Here is a 15,661-nt window from a genome sequence, read left to right on the forward strand (position 1 = left end):
TCAATTTAGGATAACTCTATAAATAACTTATGATTACTCTATCGCATTTGTTAACACTTACATTTGAAATCAATTTTATTATATATATTATTTTTAGGAAATAAACGAATATTACAGCAAACCGACTCAAGAATTCAAAGTTTAAACCAACCGCCAAAACGAATAAAATGCACCATTGAAATTCCAATTGGAATATTCAAAAATCCCACTGCCCCTGCTTTGCTCGATGACTTTGACATTCGTTATCAGTTTGACAGTTCGCAGGTTTGTTTACATCGTGCCTGGTGCACAAAGCAGCTGTTTTCATTATTTTTAGCTAATTTACGATCGCATTTTAAGTAGATAAATTCCCCACAAACGCCACCGGGTTCGCTGCACAAGGAAGGACAAGAGAAAAGTGTGAGCTAATAGTAATAGTTTTAGCTTGTAAACATAATCATGCTCAAGTGTGCACAACTATTCGGCTCCAAACGTCTATGCTCGGCCCAAGTTCCTCTCGCTTCCAGCGTCCGATGGGCAAGTATTGCGTGCGTGTGTGAGACCTCCATCCCTTCTTTTCATTTTTGACCTTCGTACATGTAGCTGCCTCCCACCCCGCTAATGTAGCGCGTTAACATATCACGAGTGGGTAAGATTGTCGATTAGAAGCTACAGTTCATGAGTTGGCACATTTAATCGTCCGTGGCTTTATCTGCGGGTTGCGTGGTTTATTGTCCGATAGGACGGGTTGTTGGCACCCCTGCGGACTGTTGTTTGTGGCAAATCGGCAGTTCAGCAGCTTGTGGTACTTGCGTGCGTCAATAAGTCAAGTCAACAGTACGAAACGCGGCACATTGCTTGTTCCAAATTGAATAGTTTTTCACTAATCCGGCTCATTTGCTCTTACCGCACAATTATTTGCTAAAATTCACAGATGCGTAACATCGATCGGGTGAACGTAAAGGTCCACCAAGGTACGGTGAGTGGCGTGAAGGAGCAGCTCCCGAATGGGGGCGTTTTCTGTGCCTTCCGGGGCATCCCGTACGCGAAGCCACCGGTCGGTGAGCTGCGCTTCCGGGCCCCGCAGCCGCTGGACCGATTCCCCTACCCGGTGCTGGACTGCAGTGTCGAGCGGGACGTTTGCTTTAGCAGAAACATGTTCACCCAGGAGCTGGAAGGATCGGAAGACTGTCTGCATCTGAACGTGTACACGCCCGGAGCCGGGGAAAAGGCTGGCCAACCGCTGCCGGTGATGGTATTCATTCACGGTGGAGCGTTTCTGTTTGGCAGTGGCAATGGCGATTGGTAGGATTACGCTACGATTGACTGATCAACGCCGTCTCGCGTAAGCCCACTAACAGATAATCGATTTACTTTTAGCTACTCGCCCGAATACCTGCTCCAGGAGGAGGTGATTGTGGTCACGCTAAACTATCGGCTCGGTGCGCTTGGCTTTCTGCATCTGCCCAGCCAGGGCATTGAGGGCAACGCGGGCCTCAAGGATCAGCTGGCGGTGCTGCGCTGGGTGCAGCAGAACATTGCCGCATTTAACGGCGATCCGCACAATGTGACCCTGTTCGGCGAGAGTGCCGGTGCTGCCTCCGTCCATCTGCACATGCTGTCGCCCGTTTCGCGGCAGTACTTCCACCGGGCGATCTGTCAGAGTGGGGCCTCCGTCATGGAGTGGGTGATGCAGCGCGATTCGATCAACCGTACCCGGTCGCTGGCCCGGCACATCGATCCCGACGCAAAGACGGACGAGCAGGTGTACCGGACGCTGTTGGCCGCGGACAAGGCCCAGCTGATGGGGCTAATGCTGCACACACTGTCGGCCGACGAGAAACGGCGTGGTCTGCCAATGCCTTTTAAACCGGTGGTGGAGGAGGGTGAACCGGGTCCGGACACTGTCGTGCCGGTGCATCCGTTCGTGGCGATGCAGCAGCGCGATCGTACCGGCACGATGCCAATCATTTTCGGAAACAATGACCGCGAGGGCACCATCATGATGATGGATGCGATCAAAAAGCTCGACCTGTATGATAACGATATGGCACGGATGATTCCGCGCACGGTTAACGTGGCGCCGGGCAGTGCCGCCTGCGAGCAGCTGGCGAGCGAGGTGAAACAGTTCTACTGTGGTGCGCAGGGCGTTACGAAGGAAACGGCGAACCAGCTGGCCGATTTGATGACGGATTATCACTTCGGGATACTGGCGAACACGTGTGCGGAGCTGCACGCGCGCTATCAACCGAACTCGCCCATGTTTTACTACCAGTTTAGTTATGACGGCGAGCTCAATATGTACAAAAAGCTGCTGCAGCTGTCCATTCCCGGCGCGTGCCATGCGGACGAGCTGTCGTACCTGTTCCTGTAAGTTCGAAGCTAGCTTATTCCGCCGAACCACTGAAAGATAACAGGCATTTTGTGTTTTCTGCATTTGTAGGATGAGACTGGCAAATTATGACGTCAAACCGGACACGGAGGCGGGTCGCGTTCGGCAGCTCATGTGTCGGCTGTGGACCAACTTTGCCAAGCATGGCCATCCGACACCGGCCAACGATGAGAGTCTTCCCTTCCGCTGGCAGCCGGTAGACAAAATCGCCCCAAGCGCTGCCAGCGAATCGTTCCGGTTGCAGTGTTTAGATATAGCGGCAGACCCGAAAATTATCACCGACCCGGCAAAGGAGCGAATCGATTTTTGGCGCACTGTTTACAAGCGATGGAATGATGATTTCCTCAAAGTGAAGCTATAAAGCGCACCACACACACACGCTGGACTTATTGCTCGGTTGAGGGAATACATCATTGCACAGTTTAATAAAAAGCGGGACAGTTTACATGAATTCATCATCGTCGAAGAAGGCGCCACGATCCGAAGCCGTTACTCCACCTTTGGCAGCAGATGCGAACCGTTGTACTTGCGGTAAAGGTCCTTCCAAAACTGGAACCGCTCGTAGAAGAACTCGGTGGTCATTGTACAATCCCCAATGTTCTTCAAATTCATTGCCGCTGGATAGAAACTGTCCTCGGCTCCCTCTGCCGGCCGTTCGACCGGCGTCCAGTCGACGAGCGTTGCGTGTGGATTGCCAAAGCGGGCAAAGTTAACCCACAGGTTGCAGCAGTACTCCCGGAACCTGCCGCTCTCGGTGTGGTCCTGCACTGCGGCCGTGTTGTACAGGGAAGAGCTACAGCAAAAGAAGAAGAAAAAAAACGCTTAATTGAGAACAAATTTTGCGCGAAAACAAAAAAAAGGGCACATCAAACAGCGAACCTGAACAGATAGTACAGCTCATCCGCATGGCACGCACCGACCTCCTCCGGCGGGACCTTGTATTCCTCACGATACTTGTTCAGCGCGCCCATGTGCGAAAAGATGTACATGTACAGTGGAGCGCTAGAATTGGGAAGACGCAAAACGCAAACGATCAATTTAAATCAATCAAGGGAGCTTACAGCCGGCCGGTCCCGTTTTACCTCTGGAATCGGGCGTGCAGTTCCGCCGCAATGTATCCCGGCAGCGTGTTAAAATTGTCACCCAATGCCGTGGTAATCGTGCGCATGGTTTCCTCCGCAATTGGGCGATGTTGGAAGAAAAACTTCTGAATCGCTTCACACGCGCTCCGCTCCTGGTCCTCGCTGCCCACAGCGAGCGTGGCTGGGATCAGCCTCGTCGGGTCGGTTTGGAACAGGGGCAGCTTTTCCTTCACAAACTCCCACAGCACTAATCCCTCGTCGTTGGTACTTCCCAGCATGAGCGGAATCGGCTTCGCGAACGTCTTCTCCGCCGCACGGGCCGGATGTTCCGTAATGATCGCATCGACCGCACCCACCCGCTCAATCACGGGCGTGAAGGGGAACCGTACCAACATCGTTTGGTCCCGATCGCTCATGCACTGGTTCTGCAGTGCCGTCATCCGTTCCGCATTCGCACCCATCAGCGTGGCAAGCACCGCTTCGTCCGTGTCGGACTCCTCGCCACCGAGCAGGCGGGCCAGTTTGCGTGCCCGGTCGGCCGGTTCGCGCTGCCACAGCCACTCGTTAAACGCGGTACCACTTTGAGCGATCGCACGATGGAAATACGCCCGCGACGCCTCACTCAGATAGTGCAGATGGACCGAGGCACCGCCGGCACTTTCGCCAAACAGCGTCACATTGTGCGGATCGCCCCCGAACTGGGCAATGTTGTCCCGCACCCAGCGCAGACTCATCCGCTGGTCCTTCAGGCCCATGTTGCCCTCGATACCGACCGATGGGAGGGAGAGAAATCCGAGCGGCCCGAGCCGATAGTTGATGCACACGACAACGGCACCCTGCTGCACCAGGTACGGTGGTTCGTAGAGGGAGGAATCACCAGTTCCGGTGTAGAACCCACCGCCGTGTATCCACACCATGACCGGCAGGGGGGTTTTCGGCTGCAGCTGTGGGCTGTACACGTTCAGGTAGAGACAGTCTTCGGACATCCGCTGGAAGCGCACATCTTCCGAGTAGCAGCTCGGCCCGTCGACGAAGCATTCCAGCGGGCTCGTCGGGAGAGTGTCCAGCGGTACCGGGGGCTTGAAACGGAGCGATCCGACCGGAGGCTGGGCGTACGGGATTCCCTTGAAAACGTACCAATCGGTCCCGTTGGGTAGGGCGCGCTTCAGGCCCACAATGTTGCCGGGACGAATCGAGACGGTTATCTTGCTCTCTGTCATGCTGTGATCTGTGGTCGGTGTCCGATAACGCCGTTTGCTCTGGTGGTGGGTGGTAGAGGGAGTACTGTTTACTGTGCAGCGATGTGTTGATCGTGCAATAACGCAATGCAAACTGAGCTTGGTGCGCTTATCGGCAGAAGATGTATCTCCCCACCACGGCTGTCCGATGAAGCTCGAGCGGTTGGTACTCACACATACACACGCATGTAGAGAAACTGGAATGAATTTGCGAGATAATCGGAACGGACGGCATACAGCGAGCACGGCGCTTGCATCTTCTGTGTGTGACCGTGATTTTCGGCCGGTCAGCATCGCTAACGAACTGCGATTGGCGGTAATTTGTTCGACGAGCCTTCGCCGTAACCTTGTGCTTGACCTCCCGAAAATTTGCTGCATCCACAGAGCAAGATTGAACGCTGGACGTTTGGCCGTTTATTTGCAAATTCCTAATGTCTGTCTCTTTTCGCTCTCTTTCTTTTCTTTTACAGTTAACCAAATGGCTGAAGCATCCTCCTGCAACGTGAATATAACATCCGGCCCCATCCGTGGCACGGTAACACCCCTTCCCGATGGTTCCGGCCCATGCTACACCTTCAAAGGCATCCCGTATGCTGTCCCGCCCGTCGGACCGTTACGCTTTCAACCGCCACAGCCGCTAACACACCACTCGGACGACGGGCAAGTCGTGCTGGACTGTACGCGAGAGCGTGCGGTGAGTTTGGCCAGCAGCTACCTTCCACCGAACCCGCCCCTCGCCTCCGAAGACTGTTTGTATTTGAATGTTTACACACCGAAAAACCCAACCCCTTTGGACGGTTCCTCCGATCTGCCCGTAATGGTGTGGCTGCACGGTGGCGCCTTCTGCACCGGTAGTGGCGACTCGTCCATTTACCATCCCGAGTGGTTGGTGGCGATGGGGCCCGCCGTCGTCGTGACGGTAAACTATCGGCTCGGACCGGCCGGATTCCTGTGCCTACCGTCGGCAGGCATTTACGGCAATATGGGACTGAAGGATCAGCGGCTGGCGTTGCAGTGGGTGAGGGCAAACATTGGCCGGTTCGGAGGGGACGCGCACAATGTGACACTGTTCGGGGAGAGTGCCGGTGGCGTTTCGGCCCATCTACATTACCTTTCGGTGGGAACGTACCAGCTGTTCCACAAGCTCATATGCCAGTCCGGGGTGGCGACTGCGTCGATCACCTTTCAGAAGCATCCGGAGCAGAAAGCGCGCCGTCTGGCGGAGCATTTCGGGTGTCCGCCCGATGCTTCCGATCGCCAAGTGTTGAGTATGATTGATTTGATATTTAATTTGAGCTTTCTTATTAACTAAAACCTTTTTTTCTCGTTATAATTGCATTTTAACAGATACTCTTTTGAATGTTGCACCCGAGCAGTTGGCCAAATCGCAAAAGGAGGCTCTCTCGGCACACGAGAAAACGCTCGACTCGGTGTACGCCTTTCGGCCGGTGGTGGAGCCGTCCGATGCGATCGATCCGATCGTTACGGAAAATGCGTTTGATTTGCTGCGCAGCTTCAACCGGCCGGGCAAGCCGATGATACTGGGAGTGGTCAGCGAGGAGGCACTGTACAAGATCAACACCTTCCGGCAGCACCTGCAACGGTACAGGGACGATAAGGATCGCTTCATTCCGGATTTGCTGAACGTCCCGGCAGGCGAGCGATCGGAGGTGGCCAATCGCATTTTAGCGTTCTACTGCGGTACGACCGAGGTGACGCTGGAGAAAGAGTTCGAGCTGAGTCGCATTTTTACCGACACCATGTACCTAATTCCGACCGTACAGGCGGCAGAGCTGCATCTTCGTCGTAGCAAAAGGTAAGACATTGCTATCTCGCTGCTCAAATTGATTAACTCGACACTTTCGTACACATTCATTCCTCAGCGATATCTTTTTCTACCATTTTGGCGCCGAGACGGAGCTGAACAAGTTTCGCCAGCAGTGGAAAGTGCCAGCGGAATATCGTGGCGCAAGCCATGCGGATGACGTGTGCTACCTGTTCAGCGCGAGCTTCTTCCATACGGATGCGGTGGAGCAGGATTCGCCGGCCTGGAAGTTACGAAAGGCAATGTGCCGCCTGTGGACTAGCTTTGCCCGCCGGGGAGTGCCACGGTTGAACTCTGAGGAGGTGTTATGGACACCGTTGGAGCAACCGACCACGGAAACATTTAATTTAACGGCACTAAACATAGACCACCAGTGCGGCATGAGGATGATGTCGAATCACCTCGCTGATCGTGTCGGTTTTTGGAGAGACCTGTTTAAAAAGTATAATGGGGACCTGCTCGGAAGGGGGGTGAAACCCGTAGATATGCCATAAAATCATTGAACAGCAATTCCGATCTGATTTATCATCAAATTTATGAAAACATTCTGATTGCCAGCAATTAGAGTGTGAGGCGATGAAGAAAGACATCATCAGGGCCACACCCGAAATGTGTTGAAACCTTACTGAACCGACCTCAGTTATTATTTAATGTCCCTGTAATCAGATTTTTTGATTGGTTAATCTGCCTGTAAGCGTACTCTTCGAACGCCTTCGATAAGAACTTTTATCGTAATTGATAGCAATGCCATTTACGGTGTAGAGACAGAGATTCCTAAAATTATAGTCAAAACATGTAGGTAACTGTATATTAATAAAAAAAAACGAGCGTTCAGAGATAAGTGTTGTCCTTGCAGGGAACTCTTTGCAACTCTTCGATGAACATTACCTGTCCAATGTTTAGATATTGTTTGGTCCCGCGGTCTTTGGGCGGAACATCTTCAAAGCTGCGTGGAGCGAAGTTTCGGTGTTTGCCGTTTGTTTAAATCTAGAAATAACTGCAGCAATCTTATCTCCCGGCGCTCGATGATAGCAAACCACCGCTAAACGCTTTAATCGCCTACGCGCGCGCCCGTTTGGGGTGGGCCGGCTCAGTCCGCAGCAAACTTCCGATCAGGATGGTTATCCGCAAGCTGTACGTTCCGCCGACGGTCGCCAAGACGAATCCGGCCCAGCCGCCGGTCGTGGATCCGAGCTTCATGGCACCGTCGGTCGTGGATCCGAACTTCATGGCACCGTCGGTCGTGGATCCGAACTTTATGGCACCGTCGGTTGTGGATCCGAACGGTATGCCACCGGCTACCGCTTATCAGGTAAGGCGCGCCGCCTCCACAATCGGTGTGAGAAGAGAGCGAAAGAAAGCAAACACAATTACGTAACCATTGATAACTTGCCTGCTCTGTGTGTTTTCACAGCCTCCAGCAGAAGATGTGCCGATCATCGTCGAGCCGGAAGGAAGCGGTGCCTCGAACGGACCACCGCTAGTGTTTGCCGACGCAGTGGAGTTGGATGTAGTGGCGGGGAAAATTGTTGGCCGCCGGAAGCCACTCCCGAACGGATCGGAGTACTACTCTTACCAGGGCATCCCGTACGCCAAGCCGCCGGTCGGTGAGCTGCGCTTTAAGCCGCCCGTTCCGCTGGACCAGTTCGACGAGCAGCCGCTTCAGTGCGGGTCGGAGCGTGGCCACTGTCTGGCGATTATGGCACTTCCCGAGGGGCCCGCGGGCGTTGAAGACTGTCTGTACCTGAACGTGTACACGACGAGCGGTCCGGGCGAAGCGCTCGGCATGCTGAAACCTGTGATGGTGTGGATACACGGCGGTGGCTACTACACCGGCAGCGGCAATACGGACTTCTTCGGGCCGGACTATCTGCTGCAGCACGGTGTCGTCTTGGTGACGCTGAACTATCGGCTAGGGCCGCTTGGATTTCTTGCCCTACCGTCGGTCGGTATCCATGGTAACCAGGGGCTGAAGGATCAACAGTTGGCGCTGCGCTGGGTGCAGGAGAACATTGCACGGTTCGGTGGTGATCCCTCGAACGTGACCCTGTTTGGGGAGAGTGCTGGCAGTGCGTCGGTTAACTGGCACTATCTGTGCCCGAAGTCGCGCCAATACTTCCACAAAGCGATTTGCCAGTCGGGATCGGTGTTTTGTCCCTGGGGGTTGCAGTACCAGCCGGAGGGTAGGGCGCGCAAGCTGGCCGCCGTGTTGGGCTACGAAGGCGAGGACGATGCAGGTGTTTTGGGTAAGTTTGGGAGACACTTTTGTAAAATGTTGACTCTTATAGAAAGTGTGGCTTATATTCCCTTTTTTTTGTTTTGTTTTGCTTTTTCAGCAACGCTGCAAAACGCATCGGCCGAAGAGTTGGTGTCCAACTCCACGAAAGCGTTCGAAGAGTGGGAGAACAGCCTCTACTGCATTTCGCCGTTCATTCCGTGCATTGAGGATCCCAGCTCGGAGGACGCAATCATTCCGCAGCGTGGCGAGGAGCTGCTGAAGCAACCGAACGTGACCAATGTGCCGCTGATTCACGGTGTCACCAGTGGGGAGGGTTTGGTGTTTTATGGACTGCTGCAGCAGCGGTTCGACGAGGTTACGACCAATCTGGCCAGCCTGCTGCCGCTCGATCTCGGCATACCGCGTGACTTTGCGCCGGCCGTGATCGAGGAGATACGCCAGTTCTACTTCCAGGACAAACCGATCGAGCGGGATGGACTGGGCCACCTGCTCGATCTGGTGGGAGACGTTGGCTTTTACTTCCCGGTGTACGCAGCGGCGGAGCTGCATTCGCGCTTCCAGCAGGAGTATGTAGTGCAGCGCTCATGGGGGGCGATTTGTTGTTTGCTGAGCTTATTAAAATATTATTATTTTGTCTGTATGCTTCCAGGGCACCACTGTACTTCTACCGCTTCTCGTACGAGAGCGAGCTGAACCAGCTGCGCAAGCAGTTCAGCGTACCGGACGGTACACCGGGAGCGGCCCATGCCGACGAGCTATCCTATCTGTTCAATGGCAGTCAAATTACTGTCCCGGTCGAGGCTGGCTCGGTGGCGGATCGGGCTCGAACGTTGCTCTGCCGTCTGTGGACCAACTTTGCCAAGTTCGGCCAGCCTACGCCGGAGGGTGACGATGTTGGCTTCCAGTGGGACCCGCTGCCACCGACCGCTGCCGGGGAACCGTTCGTGCTGCGCGCCCTCGACCTGAACGAGCAGGTGCAGGTGGTGGAGAATCCGATGCAGGAGCGGATACAGTTTTGGAGGTCGCTGGCCGAACGCTTCAATCCCAATCTGGTGGCGTGAGGGCGGACGGATTACTACCAATATCATATCTTCATTCATAGAGCTTAGAAATGCATAGACCTTTCGCGCAAAGGGTTACTGTAAGATAACATTCTGCAACGGGTATGTGTGTGTGTGTGTGTGTGTGTGTGTGTGTGTTTGTGCGTATCTCCTAGCACGATATCCGAAATGGCAGCAGACATTGCAGGTGGTCATATAGATAAGCCAGCAAAGGGGTAAAACACACAGGGAAGTTTGCCTTTGTTTTTTTTGGGTATGTGTACATCTTAATCGTAAGCCGTCGGTTTGGTTGTCGCTTCGGTTAATGCCAACCAGCTCTACACCCAAAGCGTAAAACAAGGCAGGTGTTCGTAGAATCAATTCATGCCCAACCCGTTCGAACTCTGCGTCATCGGCCTATAAAAGCGAGCTGGGGCTTAAGCAATCGGTGTAGTCACCGGCGGCTCCAACAAAATCAGCTTCGTAATCGCTTGCACTTTGGCAAAGCCGGGCCCGTTGGGTTAGGTGACATTAGCACATACTGCGTCTTGGTTCTTGGTTCTTCTTCATGTTTCGTCAGCCAGCCCCGGCCAGCGGGGCATACACGGCGAAGTACGCGCTAAGCAGCAATAATCGTATGCTAATGATCGTGTGCAGTTGCATCGCAAACTAATCGCTGCTAGCACGTCATCGACCCTTCTAATGAGGTGCCAGAGAGGGGGTGTGTCTGGCCGTTTTGTTCTTGTTTGGTTTGCGTGCTGGGGACATTTTTATAAAAAGATTCCTACTGCTCACTTGGGACAGTACAGTTGTGCGCACGGCCGCAGTAAGTTTAGTGATCGCGTTCAAACATGGTGATGCGAAATGTTCGCAAGTATCCGGCAATGTCTCAGGCCGGTTTGGGCAGGGGACAGGCCGCTCAAGATTATGACGTAAGTAAGAGGACGGTGGAAGTAGTGAAGGGGGAAATTGTAGTTTTGGTGGGAATCGATTCCAGGGGGATGTTCCGGAATCAGATTTGGAAACGATTTCAGAATGGAAATTGGAGTCGGTTTGTTTACTGAGAGTAGTTCCGAAAACAGATTCTTGGACTCAAATCAACCACGGTATCGGTTTTGGAAATAGTTCCGGAGTTGGAATTGTTATGGATTTTGGAATCGGAGTCGGAATTATTTACTGAGAGTAGGTCCGGAATCTGATTTTGGAAATGAAATCTGCCACGGTATCGGTGCTGGAAATAATTCCGGAGTTGGAACTGTAATCAATTCTGAAATCGGAATCGAAATCGTTTACGGAGTAGGTCCGGAATCAGGTTTCGGAGTCGAAATCGGAACTGGAATGGTAAACGATTCCGGAATCAGAATCAATTTCATATCGTAACACTTAACGTAACAAAACACTTTTATGCAACAGATGCCCGCTTTGAAGTTGATCGGAAGCTGTGGAAAATAAATGTCCAGCTTCTATCAAATAGATTAAAAATAGTTGAAAGAAATTGGAGATTTGCGTAGAATTGTGAATTTTCTTTGAATCATAAGTCAGTAGATCTTTAGGAAAATGGAACGTTTGCAAGTACGCTGGGTACTTATTTATACCCAGTATGGAAACAATTTCGATTAATTTACCAAATTGTGTCCACAATTAATCCAGTATGGAAACAATTGCCGAACCTTTTAGATCTCGGGACCGACTACAGAGTCAATTTTTGAACCGAGTCCATCGAATCGAATCAAATCGAAGCTGATTATATATAGGAATGGGAATTTATTCCATAATTGTTTCCGGCATGGGTTGTAGAATTTCAGAATCGATACCTGAAACAAACCAGCTCCGGATTCGATTCTGGGGTCATTTCCGGAATCGATTTCAAAGTCAGTTCCAGAATCAATTCTAAAATCTGTTCCAGAATCGATTTCGAAATCAGTTGCAAAGTCGATTCCGGAATCAGTTTCATAATCGATTGCGAAATTGACTCCAAAATCGGAATCGATTCTGAACACGGAATCAGAATCGGGTAGTTCCGATACCAAGCGTCAACCATCAGTCACACAATCCCTAACGAATCCATCATTTGCAGCCCTCCGCCCGCATTATGGTAAAAGTGCTGCAGGGTTCAATCTACGGCACCAAGGATCGTTTACCGAACGGGAAGCCATACTACTGCTTCAAAGGCATACCGTACGCTAAGCCACCGGTAGGGAAGCTACGCTTCGCCTCTCCCGAGCCGATCGATCGCTACCCGGTGTCCTATCTGGACTGTAGCCGCGAGCGGAGCAGCTGCCTGGGAAGGGATGTGATCACGCGCGAGATCACCGGCTCCGAGGATGGACTGTTTGTGAACGTGTACACGCCGGCCCTGGGCAGAGAGGTCAGCTCGACGGGGACACCACTCGCGCCGGTGATGGTGTTCTTTCACGGTGGTGGCATGACCGGGGGCAATGGGGATAGTAGCATGTACCTGCCGGACTATCTCGTGCAGGAAGGGGTCGTGGTGGCCACGGTGAACTATCGACTCGGTGTGCTTGGATTCCTCTGTTTACCGCAAGCGGGTATAGAAGGAAATGCTGGATTGAAGGATCAGGTAGGATGCAATTTTGAAGCAATTGTGTAGTTATCTTAAATCGTGCGGGCTATCTTTGTTTCTCATTCCCAGCGCTTAGCACTTCAGTGGATCCGTCAGAATGTTTCCACATTTGGTGGCGATCCGAACAATGTCACACTGTTCGGTGCAAGCTCCGGTGGCAGCAACGTTCTGATGCATTGCTTTTCCCATCTCTCACAACCGTACTTCCACAAGGCGATCGCCCAGAGCGCCACCATCTTTGCGGATCTAATCTACCAAACGGAGCCGGAAGAGCGGGCCCGCTCGCTGGCACGCATCTTCGGCTACGAGGGCACCTCGGATGAGGGCGTCCTCGCGACGCTACGGGACGTCCCGGCGAGGCGTCTGTACGAAGCTCAGTTCCTGGTGCTTTCCGATCGCGAGCGCGAGTACGAACAGATCTTCCAGTTTCCCTTCACGGCCGTCATCGAGCGGGAACAGTCGACCGATCCGGTGCTGGTGAAAACGCCCATGGAATATCTGCGCGAGCCGAATCGAATGCGCGTGCCGGTGCTGTGTGGGTACAACGATAAGGAGGGCATGCTGGAGCTGGTGGATATGATAAAGAACCTTTCGGTGTACAACGCACGGCCGGAGAAGTTTATCTGCCGCTCGTTTGACGTCGACTACTTTAGTCCGGCCGCACGGGCGCTGGGTGAAGAGATGAGGCGGCATTACTTTGGCGAAGCGTCGATTAGTCGTGCCAACCTGGACCGATTGGTCGATCTGCTTACCGATCGGTTCGTGGTCGGGTACTATGTGCTGTGCATGCTGTGGAGCGAACATCAGACAGCGACACCACTGTACTCGTACCGCTTCGCTTACGAGGGATCGCTCAACAAGGGCAAGGAGTTGCTCAAGTTTCAACACCTGCCGGGCGCGTGTCATATCGATGAGGTGTACTACCTGTTCAGCTCACCACTGCTGCGCACGGAGATCCCACCGTCCGATCCGGCTTACCGCATGCGGCAGCGCATGGTACGCATGTGGACAAACTTTGCAAAGCATTCGAACCCAACGCCACCGACCGAGGATGAACCCGTTCTTCCATGCCAGTGGGAACCGATGCGAGCGGTCCCGGGGACGGATGGACAGCCGACAAACTATACCGTGTTTTCGATAGGCAAGGAGCTAACGATGAGTACGCTGCCGGAGCTGGAGCGAATGGGCAAGTTTCTGGAGGTGACAAAACGGTGCAACGGTACGATCGATAACTTCGTCATACCGCGCATCGATTCTCGGCCAACAACCGGTGGGCGGGAAAAGCAGCAGTCGATTGGTTAATGTTTGATTAATTTTGTACCGCGTTTGCACTTCCGCAATTGAAATGGTGTAATAAATTTATAATTAATACACAGTTCGTGGCCCGGTGTGATGCAGTGGGTCACTGTAGGAAACGAAATGAGATGGAATTGTGCTTTGTTCATGCAGTAGAAGGTAGGCATTCAAATAAACTGTAATTGCTATAGCAGTCGAGCAGCAAATTATGCCCCCCAAATGGTATGAATGGAGTGTAAATTTCATTTCATTTGTTGGATATCACTAGAATGTAGACTAATGTCCAACATTTGACGTGTTAGCAAAAATAAATCCGTCTCGAAGGACCAAACACATTTAAAAAAATAATGCGTTTTTAAAATAATGTTTCATTATTACTCATATTGTTGCTGTTATTTAAGTGTTCTTGGTTTTTCTTCTTATTCGTATTCTTATTCTTTTTCTTCTCCTTTTTGTTGCTCTTTCTTTGTTTTTTTTTTCTGGAGTATGATGTACAAACTTTTTAAAATCTTTATATATCAATCTGTCAATTTCTATAAAATTATACCTCATAAACACTTATCTTAAGGGGCACTGATCGTATTAATAAAATCATTATTATTATTATTATTATGATAGTTATTATTATTATTATTATTATTATTATTATTATTATTATTAATAATAATAATTAATATTATTATTATTATTATTATAATTATTTGTATTATTATTATTATTATTATTATTATTATTATTATTATTATTATTATGATTATTATTATTATTATTATTATTATTATTTTTATTATTATTATTATTATTATTATTATTATTATTATTATTATTATTATTATTATTATTATTATTATTATTATTATTATTGTTATTATTATTATTATTATTATTATTATAGCAAACTATTGTCTTTTTTATTTTTCATTGATACTAGTATTATTATTAGTATTAATGATTAATGAGACCATGATTAGATGATCCTTTTCTTCATACTCACTATTTGTTCCACTTTAGTCTTCTGTTATTATTGCACGACAAATTGTGTAAAAAAAACAGTGGACGAACCCCATGCTGTTGCACTTTCAACTGTTGCTTTCCACTGTGGACCGAGCAGTTATTAGAGTGAAACGGGGCTCAAACGCATTCGGGCCGCTTGGTGGAGGCTAAATAATTAACATGTCATTGGCAGGTGTGTGGCGGTCGTTGCGTACACGACTGCTTCCACCTGGCTTTACAACGGTGGCAGGTGCTCGTTGAACGCCGCTGCTGCTTACGAACGAACAGGAGTGTAAATGACTTAATTTTTAGTCTGGCCTCACGTCTCTGCATGGGTTAGAAACAAACCCCGAATGTGAAGTCGTGGTAGAGTGGGGGGAAATCTTTAGCTTAATGAACCAACAAAATAGCGCATCAAATTTTATGCCCACACTTTGATTCCTAATGCATCTCGCAGCTGGACTCGCCCCACTACACCAAGCATCCTCACTCGATTGAGCAAATAGCGGACAAACACAATTACGGTTCAGTGAATTAGCGAAAGCATCGAAACTCAAACTCATGCCGACGACGGTGCGGCCCGTGCGAAGTAATGAAGCGGCTGTTCTGGCCGCTTCCGCAGCGGAACTAATTACGGATTCATACAAGACTTGAGCGAGCTTGAGTGAAACGGAAAGGCGGAGACGCTCCCGGTCTGGAAGCGTCTTATCCGGCGTTAAATAATGCACAAAGTTTCGAGTAATAATTGATTTGTTTTGCTGCTTCAATGATTCCAGCGGCTCCGGGGCTCGTTAGATACTGTCCCCCGGGGGAGGGTTTGGGTGCGTGTCTTTTCTGTGTGTGCAAACCTTTAACGCTTGAGTGGATATTGGAACCATCAGCAGGATTGAGTGCAGCTAGTGGGAAGCCTTTTAGTCAATTTGTTGGTTTTTTTTCTCCTGTTCTGTTGTAGTTGCTGTTAAGTTTAACTCAAACTGTGAACAAAGTAATATC

The 15,661-nt window shown here is 50.7% G+C and overlaps 4 protein-coding genes across 7 annotated transcripts; 3 read left to right on the forward strand and 1 right to left on the reverse strand.

Annotated features, from left to right (window-relative positions):
• The first annotated feature begins 291 nt into the window (after positions 1 to 291).
• LOC120897782 (cholinesterase 1-like) lies at positions 292 to 7,350 on the forward strand. Of its 4 annotated transcripts, none has more exons than XM_040302871.1 (4): positions 292 to 399; positions 5,162 to 5,959; positions 6,039 to 6,507; positions 6,575 to 7,224. In XM_040302871.1, exons 2-4 carry the CDS (start codon positions 5,170 to 5,172, stop codon positions 7,008 to 7,010), a joined length of 1,695 nt encoding a protein of 564 aa, XP_040158805.1. In that variant the 5' UTR covers positions 292 to 399; positions 5,162 to 5,169; the 3' UTR covers positions 7,011 to 7,224. The 4 variants fall into 4 exon arrangements, with proteins under 4 accessions (XP_040158805.1, XP_040158806.1, XP_040158804.1 ...); XM_040302872.1 differs by lacking the exon at positions 292 to 399 and adding an exon at positions 541 to 628 and having other exon boundaries at positions 6,575 to 7,350; XM_040302870.1 differs by lacking the exon at positions 292 to 399 and adding an exon at positions 4,886 to 5,007 and having other exon boundaries at positions 6,575 to 7,350.
• On the forward strand, positions 398 to 9,907 carry LOC120894713. The gene is made up of 11 exons (XM_040297477.1): positions 398 to 516; positions 914 to 1,284; positions 1,360 to 2,349; positions 2,423 to 2,730; positions 5,162 to 5,959; positions 6,039 to 6,507; positions 6,575 to 6,818; positions 7,514 to 7,828; positions 7,931 to 8,762; positions 8,853 to 9,321; positions 9,405 to 9,907. Exons 1-11 carry the CDS (start codon positions 439 to 441, stop codon positions 9,814 to 9,816), a joined length of 5,286 nt encoding a protein of 1,761 aa, XP_040153411.1. The 5' UTR covers positions 398 to 438; the 3' UTR covers positions 9,817 to 9,907.
• Positions 2,758 to 4,699, reverse strand: LOC120897783 (esterase B1-like). The gene is made up of 3 exons (XM_040302874.1): positions 3,454 to 4,699; positions 3,251 to 3,373; positions 2,758 to 3,164 (listed from the first exon to the last, which is right to left on the reverse strand). Exons 1-3 carry the CDS (start codon positions 4,671 to 4,673, stop codon positions 2,861 to 2,863), a joined length of 1,647 nt encoding a protein of 548 aa, XP_040158808.1. The 5' UTR covers positions 4,674 to 4,699; the 3' UTR covers positions 2,758 to 2,860.
• A 682-nt stretch (positions 9,908 to 10,589) lies between the features above and the next one.
• Positions 10,590 to 14,010, forward strand: LOC120895985 (esterase B1-like). Its single transcript, XM_040299756.1, has 3 exons — positions 10,590 to 10,727; positions 11,873 to 12,376; positions 12,449 to 14,010. The coding sequence occupies exons 1-3, from the start codon at positions 10,647 to 10,649 to the stop codon at positions 13,679 to 13,681; spliced, it is 1,818 nt and encodes a 605-aa protein (XP_040155690.1). The 5' UTR covers positions 10,590 to 10,646; the 3' UTR covers positions 13,682 to 14,010.
• Positions 14,011 to 15,661: the final 1,651 nt, after the last annotated feature.

This window comes from Anopheles arabiensis, chromosome 2, assembly GCF_016920715.1.
Source record: "Anopheles arabiensis isolate DONGOLA chromosome 2, AaraD3, whole genome shotgun sequence".
Lineage (NCBI taxonomy): Eukaryota > Metazoa > Arthropoda > Insecta > Diptera > Culicidae > Anopheles > Anopheles arabiensis.

Excerpts from the sequence above, each read along its gene's own strand:
- LOC120894713 (XM_040297477.1), top strand. The coding sequence starts at position 439 with ATGCTCAAGTGTGCACAACTATTCGGCTCCAAACGTCTATGCTCGGCC. Across the intron at positions 6,508-6,574 it reads CATCTTCGTCGTAGCAAAAG|CGATATCTTTTTCTACCATT; the intron begins GTAAGACATTGC and ends TTCATTCCTCAG. Across the intron at positions 8,763-8,852 it reads GGACGATGCAGGTGTTTTGG|CAACGCTGCAAAACGCATCG; the intron begins GTAAGTTTGGGA and ends TTGCTTTTTCAG.
- LOC120897783 (XM_040302874.1), bottom strand. The coding sequence starts at position 4,673 with ATGACAGAGAGCAAGATAACCGTCTCGATTCGTCCCGGCAACATTGTG. Across the intron at positions 3,374-3,453 it reads CTGCACGCCCGATTCCAGAG|CGCTCCACTGTACATGTACA; the intron begins GTAAAACGGGAC and ends TCCCAATTCTAG. Across the intron at positions 3,165-3,250 it reads GAGCTGTACTATCTGTTCAG|CTCTTCCCTGTACAACACGG; the intron begins GTTCGCTGTTTG and ends CTTTTGCTGTAG.
- LOC120895985 (XM_040299756.1), top strand. The coding sequence starts at position 10,647 with ATGGTGATGCGAAATGTTCGCAAGTATCCGGCAATGTCTCAGGCCGGT. Across the intron at positions 10,728-11,872 it reads AGGCCGCTCAAGATTATGAC|CCCTCCGCCCGCATTATGGT; the intron begins GTAAGTAAGAGG and ends CATCATTTGCAG. Across the intron at positions 12,377-12,448 it reads ATGCTGGATTGAAGGATCAG|CGCTTAGCACTTCAGTGGAT; the intron begins GTAGGATGCAAT and ends TCTCATTCCCAG.
- LOC120897782 (XM_040302871.1), top strand. The coding sequence starts at position 5,170 with ATGGCTGAAGCATCCTCCTGCAACGTGAATATAACATCCGGCCCCATC. Across the intron at positions 5,960-6,038 it reads TTCCGATCGCCAAGTGTTGA|ATACTCTTTTGAATGTTGCA; the intron begins GTATGATTGATT and ends GCATTTTAACAG. Across the intron at positions 6,508-6,574 it reads CATCTTCGTCGTAGCAAAAG|CGATATCTTTTTCTACCATT; the intron begins GTAAGACATTGC and ends TTCATTCCTCAG.